Source organism: Xiphophorus maculatus, chromosome 15 (assembly GCF_002775205.1).
Source record: "Xiphophorus maculatus strain JP 163 A chromosome 15, X_maculatus-5.0-male, whole genome shotgun sequence".
Classification (NCBI taxonomy): Eukaryota; Metazoa; Chordata; class Actinopteri; order Cyprinodontiformes; family Poeciliidae; genus Xiphophorus; species Xiphophorus maculatus.
Window position 1 is genome coordinate 22,422,874 of NC_036457.1, and position 17,434 is coordinate 22,440,307.

General features: G+C 39.1%; 1 protein-coding gene across 1 annotated transcript in view; it reads right to left on the minus strand.

Annotated features, from left to right (window-relative positions):
- Nucleotides 1–378: 378 nt before the first annotated feature.
- lama4 (laminin subunit alpha 4) overlaps nucleotides 379–17,434 on the minus strand; it is a 40,490-nt gene continuing 23,434 nt past the window's right edge. Inside the window, exons 19-40 of the mRNA XM_014471392.2 lie at nucleotides 15,903–16,088; nucleotides 15,653–15,792; nucleotides 14,769–14,933; nucleotides 14,127–14,272; nucleotides 13,124–13,286; nucleotides 12,897–13,030; nucleotides 12,221–12,392; nucleotides 10,707–10,838; nucleotides 10,482–10,624; nucleotides 10,249–10,378; nucleotides 8,511–8,648; nucleotides 8,079–8,212; nucleotides 7,100–7,264; nucleotides 6,805–6,955; nucleotides 5,732–5,925; nucleotides 5,428–5,617; nucleotides 5,182–5,337; nucleotides 3,907–4,066; nucleotides 2,464–2,591; nucleotides 2,289–2,382; nucleotides 1,005–1,124; nucleotides 379–932 (exon numbers count right to left, since the gene is read on the minus strand). Coding sequence (XP_014326878.1) covers nucleotides 787–932; nucleotides 1,005–1,124; nucleotides 2,289–2,382; nucleotides 2,464–2,591; nucleotides 3,907–4,066; nucleotides 5,182–5,337; nucleotides 5,428–5,617; nucleotides 5,732–5,925; nucleotides 6,805–6,955; nucleotides 7,100–7,264; nucleotides 8,079–8,212; nucleotides 8,511–8,648; nucleotides 10,249–10,378; nucleotides 10,482–10,624; nucleotides 10,707–10,838; nucleotides 12,221–12,392; nucleotides 12,897–13,030; nucleotides 13,124–13,286; nucleotides 14,127–14,272; nucleotides 14,769–14,933; nucleotides 15,653–15,792; nucleotides 15,903–16,088 — 3,287 coding nt within the window. The 3' untranslated portion in view covers nucleotides 379–786. The remainder of the gene's footprint in view (nucleotides 933–1,004; nucleotides 1,125–2,288; nucleotides 2,383–2,463; nucleotides 2,592–3,906; nucleotides 4,067–5,181; nucleotides 5,338–5,427; nucleotides 5,618–5,731; nucleotides 5,926–6,804; nucleotides 6,956–7,099; nucleotides 7,265–8,078; nucleotides 8,213–8,510; nucleotides 8,649–10,248; nucleotides 10,379–10,481; nucleotides 10,625–10,706; nucleotides 10,839–12,220; nucleotides 12,393–12,896; nucleotides 13,031–13,123; nucleotides 13,287–14,126; nucleotides 14,273–14,768; nucleotides 14,934–15,652; nucleotides 15,793–15,902; nucleotides 16,089–17,434) is intronic.

Genomic DNA, 17,434 nt, shown 5'->3' on the forward strand with positions numbered 1-17,434 from the left:
CCTCTAATTTGTTGTCCAGAGTACATGACCTGGTTGTCCGTCAGATAAGCTCACTTCACATTTTTTATTGCCCTCATAAATCATAGTAGATCACACTAGCAACTTGTTCAGCTGTTCTTCTGTCATAAATATCTCCTCATGTCCATTCATCTCCATCCCTTCCTCCTGGTCTGGACTTTCCTCTTCACCTCTCTTGTGGGCTGGTTGCTGCTTTGGATGGTTGATCCCAGGAAGTGATCCGTCTGCAGAGTGTTTGTTCCTCCCTGTGTCCATGTCATTATACTTGTAAATGAACAAATTTGAGCAGTACTTTAATAGAAAATAACCAACCTTCTCCTAATTATGTAAATAAGCTAAAAAAAATAGATAAGCTTTTAATTGGATGTAAAAGAAAGTTTATTATCAGATATAAACAGTACAGACAAAATCAAGATTTTAGGTAGACCATGTTAATAAAAATGTGCCTAGAAAGAGACATTGTGGACACTAAACCTTGCAATGATGCAATGTTTATGTGTTTTCTGCACTGGTGAGTGTGAATAAAGGAAGTCTACATTCTAAATAAATTCCACAGGATATATTTTATCTTAAAATGTTTTTACTCGTCAGATTTTAAACTTTGACATGGAGGCTTTGGTCATTTTCTTGGTGGAAAACAAAAACGGTGACTTAGACCAAGAAGCAAGCAGTGGCGCGAATGAACACAATCTTAGTGGGTATTATTAAATAAAAGAAATTCTAAAATGAGTTTGGTCAGTGCTGTGATGGGGCTACTGATAAATAGCATTATGCTCCAGGACAGCTCCCCACACTGACGGCTCCAATCACCAAAACCGTCTTGCTGAAGCTTGCTGGGCTCTTGTTGATGGTCAGGTTCTTCATGCAGCCCATGTAGGGCTTCCTGGTGGCAACGCTGTCTGGGAGGAAGTCATCTGAGAAGAACAGGAAGTCGGTTAGGAAATGTGTGACTTTGCTCCAAGGAGCTGTTGCCAGTGCTTTCTCACCTGGAGCTCCACCGATAAATATCGGCTTCCTGGTGTCTGTGGAGCGGCGGTTCACAGGGCCCACAACGTGTTTAATCTCAGAGTCCACATCCAGCTGGACAACGTTGGCATCCCGGATCACTGTGGGCACAATGATCATTGGACTACATTTATATAGAGGTTGATTTATACAGAAAACACTTTAGGAAAAGAAAAACTATTCAGTACAGAAAGTAGGAGAAACACAGAGTTCCACTGGAATGGAGCAAATGGAACAACAACCTGACAGATTCAGTTTTAAAATGATCTTCTCATTTCAATTTCAGTTCAGTTTATTTATATAGCGCTTATTAACACATGTCAGCTCAAGGTACTTTACAAAGAGGAAAAAAAGTTTCAGTCCAGTTATACAAACATTCCAACTGATCTTAGTTTCTCAAACAATGCATCTTATTATTTCTTTAATATTAATGTTTAGGAGTGACCCAGCCAGAGTCTGGATTCTGTCTGAGAATGTGTAGGGAGTGCTAAAATTAGGGCGATGGTGAAAGTTTACTATGCTTCTAAAAAACATTTTTCTACTGATTATTGAGAAGGTTGTAAATATTATCTGACACTGCATTATTTAATCAAATGTGAAACACAAAATGCCAGGTATATATAATTTTGGGTTTAACTGTAAAAGAACAATGACGAGTAAAAATCTGAAAAGTGTGGCCTCTTGAGTATTTTGCCATTTTTACAAGTTGTAAATGTTGTTATTGAGTTCTGTCAGATATGATGGAAACTGTCTGTAAGCACAAAGCTTTAACTTTTACCACAAAGTCTCAATTGAAAAGAAAATATTTTGCTCGTGTTTAAGGTAAAATAATCTGCCAGTGAAACTACTACTTTTTCATCAACATTTAGGAATTACTGACTTAAAATAAGCTCCTACATCTTGCTGAAAAGTTATTAGTTAGTATTGACTTATTTTAATCGTACTAAGATATATGTACTAGAAATTAAGCAAAATATTTGGTAATATTTGGTGCTTTTGCAGTGTATGCAGTTGGTAAAACTGTATTTAGTTAAGGGGAACTGGAGTAAACAGCATTGAATACAATTGCACATTTTGTTTCCTAAAAAGATAAAATATGAAACCATGCATGATTCTTTTTCCACCTCATTGGACAGTTAGTCAACAAAATACTTTTGAAGTTCATGCTTGCATAGTAATAATTTGTGAAATTGCAAAGGGCCGTGAATAGTACCGTTACCCAGATCATCCATTTTAACCGTGCTGCCCTGTTGTGTGATTCTGACCTGTTATTCTGTGCCAGGAGCCGTCACACACACCGTGTCTCGGTGACACCTTCGTAGAGAACTCATGTTTCCCATCATGAACAACAACAACCACCTGGGAGGAGAAAAAGGAAATAGTTTGACTGACTGGTCAGAAAGAGTCTGTCCTATTCTCGTTATGCCTGCTAAGACTCACCGCTCCTTGATGGATGTACATTATGAAATAACCCCCTGCCGTGCGCACATGCAGTAGCACAGCTGAGGCCACACGAGGGCGCACCTCCATTGTTAACTCGAACCTCAGTCCCAGCTCAAAGGATTCATCTGAAGGAAGGAAGAATCACAGAAACATGTAACAGATGTTTTGGATATCTGTTCCTAATCTTATCTTTTCACCACACAGGCCCATAACTCTGGATGTTCAGCATGTGTTATATCGGTCAGGCAGAGATGGAGATGTGATCAAAGCAACGTTTTCCCTGTCAGCAGTCCCCACCTCCCTCTTCTACTGAAACAAGTTGCCTGCAGCTGCTAAAGAGATGAGGTCATTTTACCTAGCTACATATTTTTCCATTGCACACCGGTCTGAGAGACACAGGGGAACTTATGACCTGATGAACTAGCAACATAACAGATGGTCAGCTGAAATAATGTTCTGCATATTAGAAAATATCAGGTGGTTAAAATGTGGAGGATAAATGAACAAAATCAGCATCTAGGTAGCATCTAAATAGATCTATAACATCATATTAGGCTGTGTTTAAAGCTGCAAGGAAACTTTTATAATAATAGTTTTTTATATACGTATATATATTTGTTAAAAATGACACTATGTTGACTGTCACTGTCAGATAAATTGTGAAAAGAAATCAAGTTCCATTGCCTCAAGCACCTCTCTGGTCCTACTGCCATCTGCAGAAATACACAGCTCAGTCAGAAACAACCAATCAGAGCCAGGTGGAGGGTCTTAGCGCTGTCAAGCATCCTCATGTACGCGCTGCTCAAGATTGCCAGTTTGCTACAGCTGTGCAAACTATAGTTGTTCCTGGTGGAGGAACAACTTAACTTTTGACCCGTCATAATCGGTGGCCATGCTAACTAGCCTGAGCATTCACAGGAAACTAGCTGTTGGAAACCAGCTGTAGCATAGCAGAGAGCAAGGTGGAGGGTGTGAGCAGCATGTACACAAGAGTGATTGACAGTGATAAGACCCTATTCCTGGCTCTGATTGGTTGTTTCTGACCAAGTGGTGTATTTCTGGAGAAAGCAGTAGATCCACAGAGAGAAGTCAGAGAAGCTTGAGTGTTTTTACACTCATACTATGAAGACAGTGATGGTTTTTACAAATATGTAAAAAAAAAAAAACAATATATTTTTAAGCGGCTTTAACTATAGCACTCGGATAGGCTGATGGGAGGAGAGTGCAAGTAGTGGGTGGAGCTTTGGCAAAGGTTGGACTTGCTAGGTCGGGCTTGGATTGGATTGGTAACTGAAGTTCCATTGGGTACCAACCAAGTTTGATCTGATTTAACTTCAGACAGTGAGACAAAAAAAGTTGTATGTGACATTTTATTTTCTCTTTGTAAAATTCTGGTTTCAACTGTATACATAGGGAAACTGCATTTTTGAAACAACATACCCAAAACCACATATCCTCCCTCCTCTGAGAAGTACGTTCCATCCTCAGAGAGTCCTTCAAAGCATGGACCGACCCCGAAACTCTCAGCCACAGAGGACAGCCTTTGTCCATCAAGCTGAAGGTTCTTCAAACAGCCAGTGAAGCTGTAAGCCGAGTTTCTCTGCAGGAAATACAAACACACTGGACCTTTATTTCCAAAACAGAGACACAAGCTACTAAAAAGTTCATGTTAAGCACACAACAAGAAAGGAATCTTCCAGTAAGTTTTCTCTCTTTCCTCCAGCTCCAGAAGATGTTCTGCCAATACTGATGTCCATTTCCCGGGCAGGAAAGTGGAGAGGACAGAAGGAGCAACGTATGAAGTTTTTCTTTTACTATCCATCGTCTCAATGTGGCTGCACAGAAACTGATCATTACTTGATTCTGTTTAGCAAAAAGCTCAAAGTGATATTCCTAACTATTTGCTAATGTTAACTTAGGTGTATAACTATAGTTACTTTACAGTGGAAAATTATCCATAATTTATGAATATTTTCACAGTTTTTGATATTTTAACTGCAAAAATTGATTTGTTTTAAAAGGATTTTATTCAAATAACTAGAGGTAGTGAATAGAAATAGGACAAGGATAATACATGATCAACTAACAAAATAAATCTGAAAAGTGTGGCATGCATTTGTATTTCTCCCCCCTGAGAATGTACTTTGTAGAACCACCTTTCTGATGCATTTCAGCTGCAAGTCCTGTGAAGTTCTACACATATAGTTATAAATATGCAAATTCTTCATAAAATAGCTCAACCTCTGTTCGATTGGCTGGAGATTATCTCAACAGCAACTTTCAAGCCTTGCGACAGATTTCAGTTGGGTTCAGGTATGGACTTTTGTCTGGATGTTTCAGTAAGTCCAACTTATTTGTGAAAAATATTCAAAATAAAATGCTATTTGCGGAGCTGAAATATGTAGGTCCAATTTTACTTGACATGTTATAGGCTGACATTTGCAAAACAGCCAATTCAGAGGCACCATTTATTTTCCTTTGTGCTGACTGGCTGTGTCCCCAACAGTGGGGATAAGACTGTAGATGTTAGCTTCTGCATTAGCGGTAAGATGTTTTGCACTGTGCTTATTAATGCACATTGAGTGATATTTGACATTTGAACAGTTAAAATAGGAAGTTAAAAGCAATTTTGAGAGGGGTCCTCAAGTGTTAGCTACTTGCAGGCAGTTCTGGTCCCCATTTCCACTGAATACCAGCGTACACTGTAACTCGTACCTGAATATTCCTTTGTGCTTTTCCAGGTGGAACTCCTCCAACAAAGAGGGAGTCGCTGACACGCCAGGCGACGTTGTTTGCCTGAGCTACGTCCTCAAACTCTGTCAGCCTGTCAATAGTTAGTCGCCCCATGCTCCCATCACGAACACAAACAATCTGAAGCAAAAAAAAAAACAAGTTATCAGTTTGAAACACAAGAGAACATATGCCGCCAACATACAAGAAAAACTCGCACTGTGAACTTACACTGTGCCATGCGCCGTCATCATATTTCTCTTCACTCCTAATTTGAACTTTCTGGTCTCCCACACTGAAACTAAACACGAGTTTTCCATCGGCCACAAACAGAGCCATAAAGTTGTCCTCTTGGACATCTGATGCATAAAAGATGAGGCCAAAAGGTGACTCCATCTTCAGGGACAGAGACAAGTGGCACCTGGAAGACGAAACATGGATCCCATTATGGATGTAGAAACAAAAGCATGCATGTACACAGCAAGCTTTGAGCAGACACCTGGCTTACTACGAGCAGGTTGTGGGCCTGACAAACCTTTCAGACAGAGAGTCAGGGATTCCCTCGTAGTGCTGCCTGCTGTTGGCAACGCCACCATAGTGGAAGGCTTGGCGTGTTGATCTAGGTCTGGGGGAGAGGTGGCAAGACTGGCTCTGATGACTGTTTGGCTCTGATGACTCCAGATTAGAGCTGGGGAGTTCTGGAAGATGACTGGACTTATCTCTGGCAACCTGTGAAAAGCATTGTTGGGTAAGAATTGATCCTTCTAGGGTTCACTATGGGCAGGAATAGATTCCCAATGATCTCAAGTAGATATGTCCGCAGATGAAGCAAGGATAAAGGCAACACCTGATTGAACGAACAAAATCAAGTGTAACACAATTGGACGAGCATGGCATTTTGGAAGGACCATGTCTGATTGGATGAAATTAATGTCTTTCGTTGGACTATTTTCTTTGTTTAAAACATTGCTACCTGACATCTCTGACAACAGGCTTTCATTTATTTATTTGGTTTCACGAGCTTGCTGTTGTAACCTGGAGTATCAGAAAACTTGTTAGTAGGGATGCACGATATTATCTGCATGGTATCAGTACCAGCCGGTATTAGAACAGCTGGTACTGATATGACAAATCATATTACATTCCAAAATATGAGCATCAATGTAGATCACACTGTTTTAATAACTGATAGTAGTGATTTTTTAGAGATGTCTATGAAGAGGGAAGGCTAAAGGTTGATGCTTTGGTACAAAATCAGTTTTGGTTACTGAAGTAATGTTAAATTGACATAATTAGTTAAAACAAATAATGAAGAAATAAAACTAAAATTATAATTCAAAACATAATGTTACTTAAACAGGCCCTGACACAAAGGATTGAACCTATGATTTCTTATTTTCTTGTTCAACTTTTTGATCCAGTCACCAGAGATGACATATTTCTGCCAGATTCTGTAAGATTTCTGCTGGAACTAACCAATCATATTTTGCGCTGTAGAAATGAGCTTTTTTGAGTCTGCAGAGAACCTGCTCTCATTGGTCTAGGCAGCTGACTGAGCAGAAGATGCGGAGCAGACATGACCTAACCGACCCGCTGTGTTTGTGTTACCTTTTGAGACAGGCTCTGTTTGGCTTTAGAAGACCCCCTGTGGTGAGACATCAGTGCAGCGGGAGGTCGCTGTATTGGACAGTTCTCCAGGGAAACATTCACCTTCTCGGTGTACTTCTGGAAGTCCTCACCCTCAATGTCTCGGTCTTGTCTACAGACACAGAGTGACAGGAAAAGAATACAAATTGCATTAGAATACAGCAAAAACTCTTCATTCTCATGGTCCTTAGTATAGAACAGAAGGAGGCCTGTGGAGCCAGATGGAAGGTGTGTTCACAGCGTGGTGGAGACTTACCTGCTGATGTACGCATGGCTGATGCAACCAGTGAAGTTCTTTAAGCTGCTGCTTGGAGAGCCTCCATAGTAAAAGGTCTTTATGGGAGAATCAGAGGAGGACTTTGCAGTTGGTGGTGATCGCTTTAACTCCTTTTTGTCTTTGTCGTCCACTAGCAGTAAATTCCTGAGGTGAAGCAGAATGAGGTAGTTAGAAACTTTTGCTTCAATGCTGCAGTATTTAACTTTAATTTTTTACATAGTGTTGAAATTGTCACCATGGTGTGACAGCTTAATATGAGACAAATCTGTGAAAAAATGGAGCTCCTCTGCCTTATCCCGGTGCTAACTAGAAACAATCAATCAGAGTCAGAGTCAGGAGGTACTCCACCTCATGCTCTCTGCTACCCTGTAAGTAGCATAGCCTCTTGTGAATGCTCAGGCTAATTATGGTGGCCACATATGACACTGGATAAACAGTTTTCCTGTAGCGGTAAGTTGTTTCTCCACCATTAACACATTTTAGCAGTGAGTACATGAGGTTGATTGACAGTTCAAAGACTCTCTTTCTGGCTCTGACTGGCTGTTTGTTAAACTAAATTTAACAAACAGCCAGTATGAGAAATTGAAACAAACAGTATGAGAAATTGAAAAATGAGGAAAAAACATAAACAAGAAAATGTAATTATAGCTGCATTAAACTGAAATTAATGTTAGATATCAGAATATTAATATGCTGACAAATGTTTAGGTTTTCATATTCTTTCATTGTTTTCAGAGAATCTCCTCCAGCATTCCTGAAAATCTCAAAGACCATCTTGAAAAGTGATCACAATAGAAAAACACCAAAAAGCTTAAAGATATGTTTGATTTATGTTTTCAGCACGAGGCAGCTTTCCTCTAGCTGTTCTGTTTGGGTTCGTCATGGTAACCCAGTGGTCTTTCTTTCATCCCAGCCATCCTTCCCCTAATAAATAAAAACATCATTTGAAACCTCCTACCTCTGCTTGTTCACTGAAGCCAGTAAGAAGTGTGTCCTTCCATCGTTGTATTGCTTCTTCTGTAATTTGACCTTTGACCCTCTGTGGTTCAGTGTGACCGCTCCGTTCTCCAGGGCGATGCTAAACTCATCAGACTGAGGAGGAATGTCTTCCAGTTAGTCAGGCAGCAGAACTTGTTTCTTTAATACTCATCAGATGTGATGCATTAAAAAAAATCATTCAACAACATTTGAACAACTTTATAGTATTTTGCAGTGTTTTTCTACCATGGACAACCTGTTCCCAGGATTACACGGGTTATAAAACTCAAATTGATCATTACTTTGAAAGGAAATGTCACTTTCACAGAATTTTAAGGATGTGAGAAAATGAGACAAAAATGTGACATGGAAATGTAGAAATTTGTGGAATGTGTGTGTAAGGTGTTCTTACCCCTTGAGCGTGGTAGAACAGCAGTCCACTGGGCTGCAGCGTTCTGAAGTTGAGCCCTCCTTCGAAGTTGTCGAAGGGTGAAATTTTTGCGGTGGATCCCAGGTAGCTGTGGCCACTGAACGAAGCTTCACGGGACATCTGGCACAGAAACACACACTGCAGTTTCAGAAACCCTTCATTTCTTAGAACATTTAGAGGCTATTTAGAAATCGCTTATGTGACTCTGACCGCGCCTCCCCCACTCAGCTCCTCCAATTAGCAAACACCTGGTGGAACTGCTCTTATGAGCTACTTCTCAATCCTAAGAATGATTGTTAACGGCATCATAAAGACGAATTGTTGAGATGACATGCTAAAGGGAGAGTGTTAGAAAGAGTAGCAGCTTCTTAACGAGACAGAAGGCAATTTCAAGTCAAAAAGTCAAATTTCTCTTAAGTTGTTTTCAATATGTACAGCTTTTTCATTGCAGCTGAAGGTAACACAAGCTGCATTTCCATTGACCTTATAATTTCTAAACTAGATTTCCAAAAATAAATTAGCTTAACGGAAACACACCAATTTGGAAAAAACTCTCAGTTTTAAATAAAACTTTTTGGTTGGCAGGATAAGGTGTTGTTTTTTTTCCGTATCGAAGTTAGTGTATTTCGCAAAACTGCAATTGAAACTTTTCATGTGTGAGTCATGTGATCAACAACAGGATGTTACTACTGGTGGAAAAGACAAAGAAGACAACAGGAAGTGGTGGTAGAAGGTTGGCACAGCAAGTTTTTTAATGTCTTATTGTATGTACAAACTTATTCATATGTGATTTTAATCGTGTTTCTTATTTAATGGAAACACCACAATTGCAAATCCTTTTTTTTGAATTAGCAGAATACTGGAAAAGCTTTATGCATTTTTGTAATAGAAACAGCTGCAGTTACTTTATTGTACCCTAAAATGGCACTTTGTCCTTGGAAAATACATAATACTGCCCCTTTAACATCAGGGCCAGTAAAAGTGGCACCAATGTTTTTGTGATAAATTATCTTGTTTTATTGTCAGATCACTTTTTGTCTCTCTGAATAAATGTACTTGAATTAGAAGTTGAGTTTTTTGTCTGAATTTTCAGTGTGTGAATAAACTACTTAAAATTTTTTTTGATTTATTTTAGGGCTAATTTTACATCGTTACCAGGGATGCCAAAAAAGTAAACATTAGCTTCTAAAAGAACCCACTTGCACACCCACAGACAATGCAACAAAACATGTCAAGAAACCTCACGTTCTAGTTTTTGTTTTTTCTTCACACTTTTATTCACTGTTTAATAATCTTTAAATTTGTTTATCAAAAATGCTGCCTCATGCCTTCTGATTTTAATTGGCAATTGGCTTTTTCTTGGGGGAAACGTGGCCATTTTGAACTTGCTTTGCTAGCTTGAGGAGCAAAATAGCTTGATAAATTTGACTGGCAGCCAATCAGAAAGATGAGCATGGCCTTTTAACTTATGTTGTGTAATATTGATTGAAAAACAGACTATAGTTTATTATACAAAATACACTCAAAAATGCATTAAATTATTATTATTTTTTGTAATTTTAATTTTTCTCAACTTCGCTCCAGCTTTCTGAGACCCTCATACGGCCCACTTTGAAAAACACTGTCTTAGTCCCTGGCTTAAATGTGCTTCGGATTACTGCCAGAGATAAGCACTCTGTCCATCGAGGGTAGGAGTGTGAGTTGGTAAATGGGCTCTTACAACCAACTCCTCAGGGCAGCCGCTGCTGATCCCAACAGTACCAGGCTCCTCCAGCAGGTTAAAGTCTTTTTTCTGGAACAGGAATCCTTTGACACAACCCTTCAGGCCAACCACAGAAGACAGCTCCGGCCTGTGTGGATACATCTTGTCAAACCATTTCCTTTGTGAAACTACAGATGTTCAACTTCTTATCGACAGTATTTCTTTGGATGCAGGTCTACTTAGCGACTCACCTGGATTTGAGGACGCTGGAGGGAGCTCCACCGATGTAGATATCTGAGAAAGGCAGGGGGGTTTGGGGATTCTCGACAGTTTTAACAAGGGTCTTGTCCACCAGTAGAATAACTTTCTTTAACATATGGTAGATCACTGACACCTGTTAAACAAAGACAGTTGTAACAATATTTTTGGATCACAGGAACATTATTAAAAAAAAATAAAATAAGAGGATGATCTACCTCATGGTATTTTGCATCGTTTATTTGAAACTTAGGTGAGTTATTCTCCAGAAGTTTAGGTCCATTACTGAAGCTAAAGTCGTATGTTAGGCGCAGGAAGCCATTCTTCATCTCTAAAAGGAAAAAATTTTTCTGGAAAGAAAGAACATTTTTCAGGACTCATATTTTAAATCATGTTTAAATCATGTTAATCGAAATTAACTTTTCCAAAAAGAGGCAACATGGATGCTAACAAGTCTGTCTTTCATTAATAAGCCCAGCAGCAGGTCTTCAATATGACACTAGACTGAACTTAACAATCTTTTATTATTGGTCTAAGATTACCAAACCAAATGGAGTCTATCACTAAGAAACACAATAAATAAAACAGCTTATTTAGGTGCAAATCATCTTTCCATCCACCCATCGCTTATAGCCACTTGTCCATGCAGGGTCGAGGTGGGGTCAGGGGTTGTGAGGTAAACCCTGGACCAATAGATGCCAGTCAGTACATCTCAAATAATGTTCTTATTTGAACATGATAATTTTTTTAGGCTCAGTAAACTCTTAGAATGAAAATATTTCTGGCAATTCCTGTACAGACAACCTTAGTGCTCTGTGTTAGACCTTGAGTAAGAATTGTTCGACTATTTATAATTTTCTGGATTTCACAAAATATCTTTAAAAAAAGGACCCTAACAATCTTCTTCTTAGACAGAGTGTCTTTAGTCAGAAGCTTCTTCAAGTCTGCTGTAATACAGACTGCTACATGAACCACCAAGATGTCCATGGTGTACCACAGAACCAACATCCTCCCAACCTCAGAAAAACAGCCTTTTGGCCAAACTTAGATATTCTCTCATCTTGTTCTATGGTGGTACTGATTGAAAAATGATAATTTCTTCTATCTTTTAACCTCAGATTCTAAACAGACATGCAAAACAAGTTAATGTTTGAATTTCAGAGACAGAGACATTAGAACTGGTGATAAAGTTCAGTCTTGAATCAGCTCAGTTCTGTAGGAATTTTCTCTATAGGTATTTTTTTTCACATTTGTTTGTTTTCTTAAAGGAGAAAAACAAATGTGTAGAGATGTAGTGCAGTTTTATAGCACAACCAAAACACTATGTTAACTTCAGTTGTTATAAAAATGCTTTATACATCAAATATGATTTATAAGAAATTTACTTCCTAATTTAACACCTTGAAATGTGTTTGTCTCCTTTTCAGAAAGGAGGAGTTTCTGAAACTCCTCCTTCAGGAAGTCATTACAACATGGCTCCTTTATTAACCCTTTAACAATGTTTTTACCAGCACTGCACTCAGAAATGGACTGCTGGAGACAGACCCCAGTCCAGCGTAAACCCTACATGGATTAGCGGTATAGACAATGAATGGATGGATTAATTGCTGCAATGTGAAGTAAAAGCTTAAAAGTTGCTGCATTGAAGTTGGAAACTCCATCTGGGTCAAGTAGAGATAACAGCTCAGAAGATGGGCAGAACTGAAGCAAGCGGCCTCCGTTTCAGACGTACCCCGTTGACCATGAGGAAAATGGTGCAGTTGTTTGTGATCGTTCGTACAGAAATATCAAATCTTATGACTTGACCAAACTTGGCTCTCCTCTCAATGTTACTGACGAGTCCGTAGCCCGTTCCATCAAACAGATAGCTGGCAATGCGACTCTGGGAGAAGGCCAACTTGTACCTGACAACAGAGGAGAACGTGTGATCAGAACCTGAACGTGATTTTACACCATATGAGTGTTTTTATATTCTGTACCCCTGGAAGCAAAAATACAACAAAAATATGACGTGGGGAAAATTGCCATATTCATATGATTTTAAAATGCTTTTAAAATGCATGAAGTTATTCTATCTACTACTTTTCATCTATGAAAGCAATCTCTGTGTCACTGACTCCTAAATCTGTCCCTGCAGGAAGAGCTAAAGCCCTAAAAACTTGCAGCTGTATTTGCAGAGAAAAGTAGTTCTATATTGAGCTGAATGCAAATGCACAACTAATTTTAGATGTTTATATGTCAAACATTTTGAAATTCATGCATTCTCCTCCTTCCATTTCACAGGTCTACACTGCTTTGTGTTGGTCTATCACTTAAAATCCACATGAAACAACTTGAATCAATGGCTGCAACATAAGAAGTGTACTGTAAGGAGTGTGAATCCTCCCTGGAGGAGCTGTAATGAGTACCTGGGGCAGGGAGGAGAATCAGCTATATTTAAAAAGTGAGTCTCTTTGAAGTTGTACAGACTGATGACGTCGTTGTTGATTGAAGCCAACTCGATGCAGCCCACAAACGGGGCCAGGCTCAGAGGAGGAGGTAGCTAGTTTAGAGACAAAAAAAACAACAACAAAAAACAATTGTCAACATTCAGGAAAGGCTGGGATTACAGGAGGATTAGGATTAAACTCACTACCTTGATGTCTGGTGGGACACCTCCGATGAAGAACACCAGATTCTTGGGGTCGATATCAAACAGTGAGTCTGCGATGGGAGCTTCGCCTTTCTGGATGAATTTCTGCTCATCTGTGGAGCCCTGACTGGGAATAGTCAGGAAGACTTTTCCATGCCTCCCCAACCTGCAAGAAGAAAATCATGAATAACAATACATCTGATATTCATAATTCATAGAATTAGTCTGATCATGTTAGGTTTTACTGTAAACCATTTTTGCTACAAACTACCACAAGTTTTGCATGACTTAAACATGTGTAGTCCTTTAGTGCCAATTCCCCAATTACAGCTGCAGTATGTAACTTTTATGAAAGATATGTTTTTGCAGATTTATTAAAACTTTCACTATGTTGTGACTGTATGAGACAGAGAAAAGATAAAAAGGATGAAAAGATAAATCTCCTCCTCCTTCTTGTACTACTATTGTTGTCTGAAGAAATACATCGCTTCAAAAGCAACCAATCAGAGCGAGGAGGGTCTTAGTGCTGTCAATCAACCTCAGGTACCTACTACTCATTGTGCTAATGACAGACCAACTCAGTTATGGGAAACCCCATTTATCTGCCATCATCAGTGGCTATGCTAACTAGCCTGAGCATTCACAACACACTCTCTTATCAACACAGCAGAGAGAAAAGGAGCAATGGGAGGTAGAGATAAGCAATCCTGTCTCTGATTGGTTGTTTCTAGTTAACAATGGAAGAAGGCACAGATTATCTGTGTCATAGCAAACTGTCACAACATGGTGACAGTTTCAACAAATACTTAAAAAGTGCTTTTTTAATAAAAGTTACATACTGCAGCTTTAATGAAATCGAAGAAAATAAGCTTCACATTAAACTGATTGGATTTCTTCAACATGATTTTTGTGACAAATATAAATGCTAACTGCCAGAGAATATTAATGATAGCTAAGGATTCTAAGGTAGTAAATGCTCTGAGTTTTACTCTTAAAGGTCCTTTACCTTTCTACTTTGATATAGTTAAAGACTGCTGGCCACTGACTGACTGGCTTGGAGGTCAGAGGGATTTCCACATCGTCTCTCCCGAGGTTGTACACAAACACAAGTTTGTCATTCTTGATGGCCAAACCCATGTAGTCCTTCCTGCCCTGAAAACAGAAATAAAGTTTATTTCCACACTGTGAGTTTTTACATGGCTTTACCATCTTATATCAAGCTGGGAAAGATCATTTTAATTCTGTATTTTACTCATTTTAAATATCTGACTCTCATGTGTGCATACCATTAAGGTTTATACATGGGCTATTATTCCAAATAATACGAAATTGAACAGACAACTCCATGGAAAACAACAGACTCCCAGAGAAACCACACTGACTGGCTGAGAGTTGGAACAGTCATGAGATGAACAGATGAACTCCAAGTTGAATGGAAACAATTGCACTTTTGTCTCAGGCGTCTCCTGGAAACCCTCAGTCTGGGCCAACTGGCTTGCTTCAAAGCTTTTCACACTAACTGCCAAGATTACAACAAACGCTCCCCGTCTCTTCGCTGCTCTTTCTCTTTGCCATGACCACCGGCTTCAAGTCAGGGTAAATAGCTTTTCCCTAACCCTAAAAAATGCAATCTGCCTGGATTCCTCACACTTCTGTCTCCCAAATACAGGATGAAGCGGTCCTCTATGGGGTCTTTGTCTGGGTCCACCCTCATGAACAGGCTGATGGATGTCACCGTCTTCAGCTCCTCTGGGTTGCTGGGCGGATGAACCTCAACTGAAGACCGTCCAGTGAACTTCATGGACACCTGAACCTGAAGCCAAATGAAAACCATGTGTTAGAGCTTCTTGTAATATGAACACTTTATACCCTAACCCACAAGAAAGAAACAAAGAAAAGACGTATAAGTGGATAACTGAAGTCACAGGTAGTTACATCTTGGATTATTTGATACACATATCTCTGTCCAAAGTCATCAGCATTTTCAGACTTGTGTTTTTTCTGTTTGTCAATGTTCATTTATATGTGTCTTCTAAAAGAAAAATAGTTGGGAGACACTGCCTTCAGTAGCTGTTCTGAATAATTTAAAAGTTTTATACAATGTTTGTTCACAATCATCAAATCACACATAGCACTAATTACTACAAATGTCAGATGTCCGAACACAATAAACACAGACGAACAAAGATGATTAAGCCCTGTTGGGACTTTAACTGGAACTGAATGCTTTGGTCAGATCTAACAAGACGACTCTTCTCCAGGTTAAATTTGGCATAAACAAAAAATAGCATGTAGAAAGGCACCTAGTATCCACTCCCAGTAAATGTGGTCTTTATTTTTTATTTTTTCAATCACTGAATATTTGAATTCAAATTCAAGGTGGGATTTTCTAATATTATTTAGAGATTATTTTACTGCAGTGGAGTAATATGGCTCAGTAAACTGGATGGATCGAGGTTATCAAGTAGATCCCATGTTCTTCACTGTGACTGTGAAGTGGTTTGAAGTCAAACATAAATGTAACAAACTAACTTTCTTGGCCACACTTCTGGCTTGAGCGATGAGCTCTCTGATCCTCAGGATGTTGGTGGTCACGTTGTTCACAGGCTTCTTCTCTTCAACCACCTTCAGCTTGTCCAGCAGCTCAGGAACAAGCACATTCAGGTTTTCCACTGCAGGACAGATCCGGGAACATGAGCAGAAATTAACTTATGATTTTTATTTTTTTTTAACTGTTTTCACAACTTTCACACAGAAACTGTTTTAAACACAAACTTTTCACCTGCTTCCTTGGCAGATGCAACAGCATTTTCGTATGCAGCAGCAGAGTACTCGTTGTTTCTCATGTTGTGAGCCCACTGCTGCACTTTGTTGTTGATGGGAGTGACGGTCTCAAGCACCTCTGCTGAGCGGTTCAGAGTCTCTTCTGCCACTTCCAAGGAAAAGTTCAGACGCTGCGGGGTTCGGTCTGAAAACGGTTGCAAATTGACGAGAAACAGAAAAACAGAGAACTGAACTCAGTCAGTGAATATTTCAGTTTGATGAAGGAGGACTATTGGAGGTTAAAAACTGATTCAGACATGGTTAATAAAAGTATGACAATTTGAAATACAGAAAAGAGACAGTTCAGTTTTGTAGATCGTATTCGGTTAAAGGGGCAGAATTATGTATTTTTGAGGCACACGGGGGCATTTTGTAGCACAGCACTACGTTATCTCCAGTTGTTATAAAAATGTTATATATATCAAATATGACTCAAAAGAAATTTTACTTTGTAATATAACGCCTTAAAATTGGGCCTCTGTGGCTTTAAAAACTCCTGCTCACAACGTTTTTACCAGGGTTTCACTGGGAAGTGATTCTATAATGAGTTAGCTAATTGTTGCTGGCTAGTCTGAAGGAGGGGGATCAAAGAGGTCAGATATGTGAGGCAGAAGCCTGGAAACTGCAGCTCTGAGGAGGAGCTGCATTGCGAAGGCGGAGATTGGTCCACCCAGGCATTTTGCACAGCTGAATGGTTGCCATGGAAATTAGAGGATTTCTTAAACATGCATGAAAGAATCAAGGCAGCATCCAGGTATGTTTGTGATGAGGGAACAGAACAGAGTCGAAAAGGTTCTTAAATCGAATCTCAACTAATGAGTCACGTAGTTCGTTTTGTGATTGTCATTGTGTACAAAAACGGGACTTGTTCGGAAGGCTAATTGGAGCTAATGCTAGCGTACTTCTACACGTGTGTGTGAGCTAGCTGAAGGACTGTGGCGTTCATTTGAACTTGTGTTTTGCACTTTTTGAGAGAGTTTTCACTCAAAGAACATTATTTTGGTTTCTTTATTTTATTTTATTTGATGCTTCTTTATGGGTTTGTTACAAAAACCAGATATGCCATCTATTTAGGACATATGTGAAGCTGAGTACCGAGGCACAATATTAAAGGAGTATTGCGCCTTTTTCAGTTCTATATTAAGAGTAGAGTTTATATGAGATGTAAAATATTATTCTATTGAAACAATGAACATTGTTTATAGCTGAGGTGATTAAAAATGGTAAAAGCTATTAGATTAGTTAAAAGCCATTTTATATACTTCTACTTTGATAGTTAAATAGAAAAGGTCTCAGAAAAAGGGACAAGGTATTGGATTTAAAGCACTAACTGCAAAGTTAACATGGTTTAGAGAAGTAAAGGCTATTTGTGAATTAATTTTGTCATTTGATGGAATTCATAATGTTAAATGGAGCATGTTAAAAGAATGATTGTTTGGTTTACAGCTATTTCTTATGTAATGAAGCTAATGGTTCTCTACTGAAGTATGC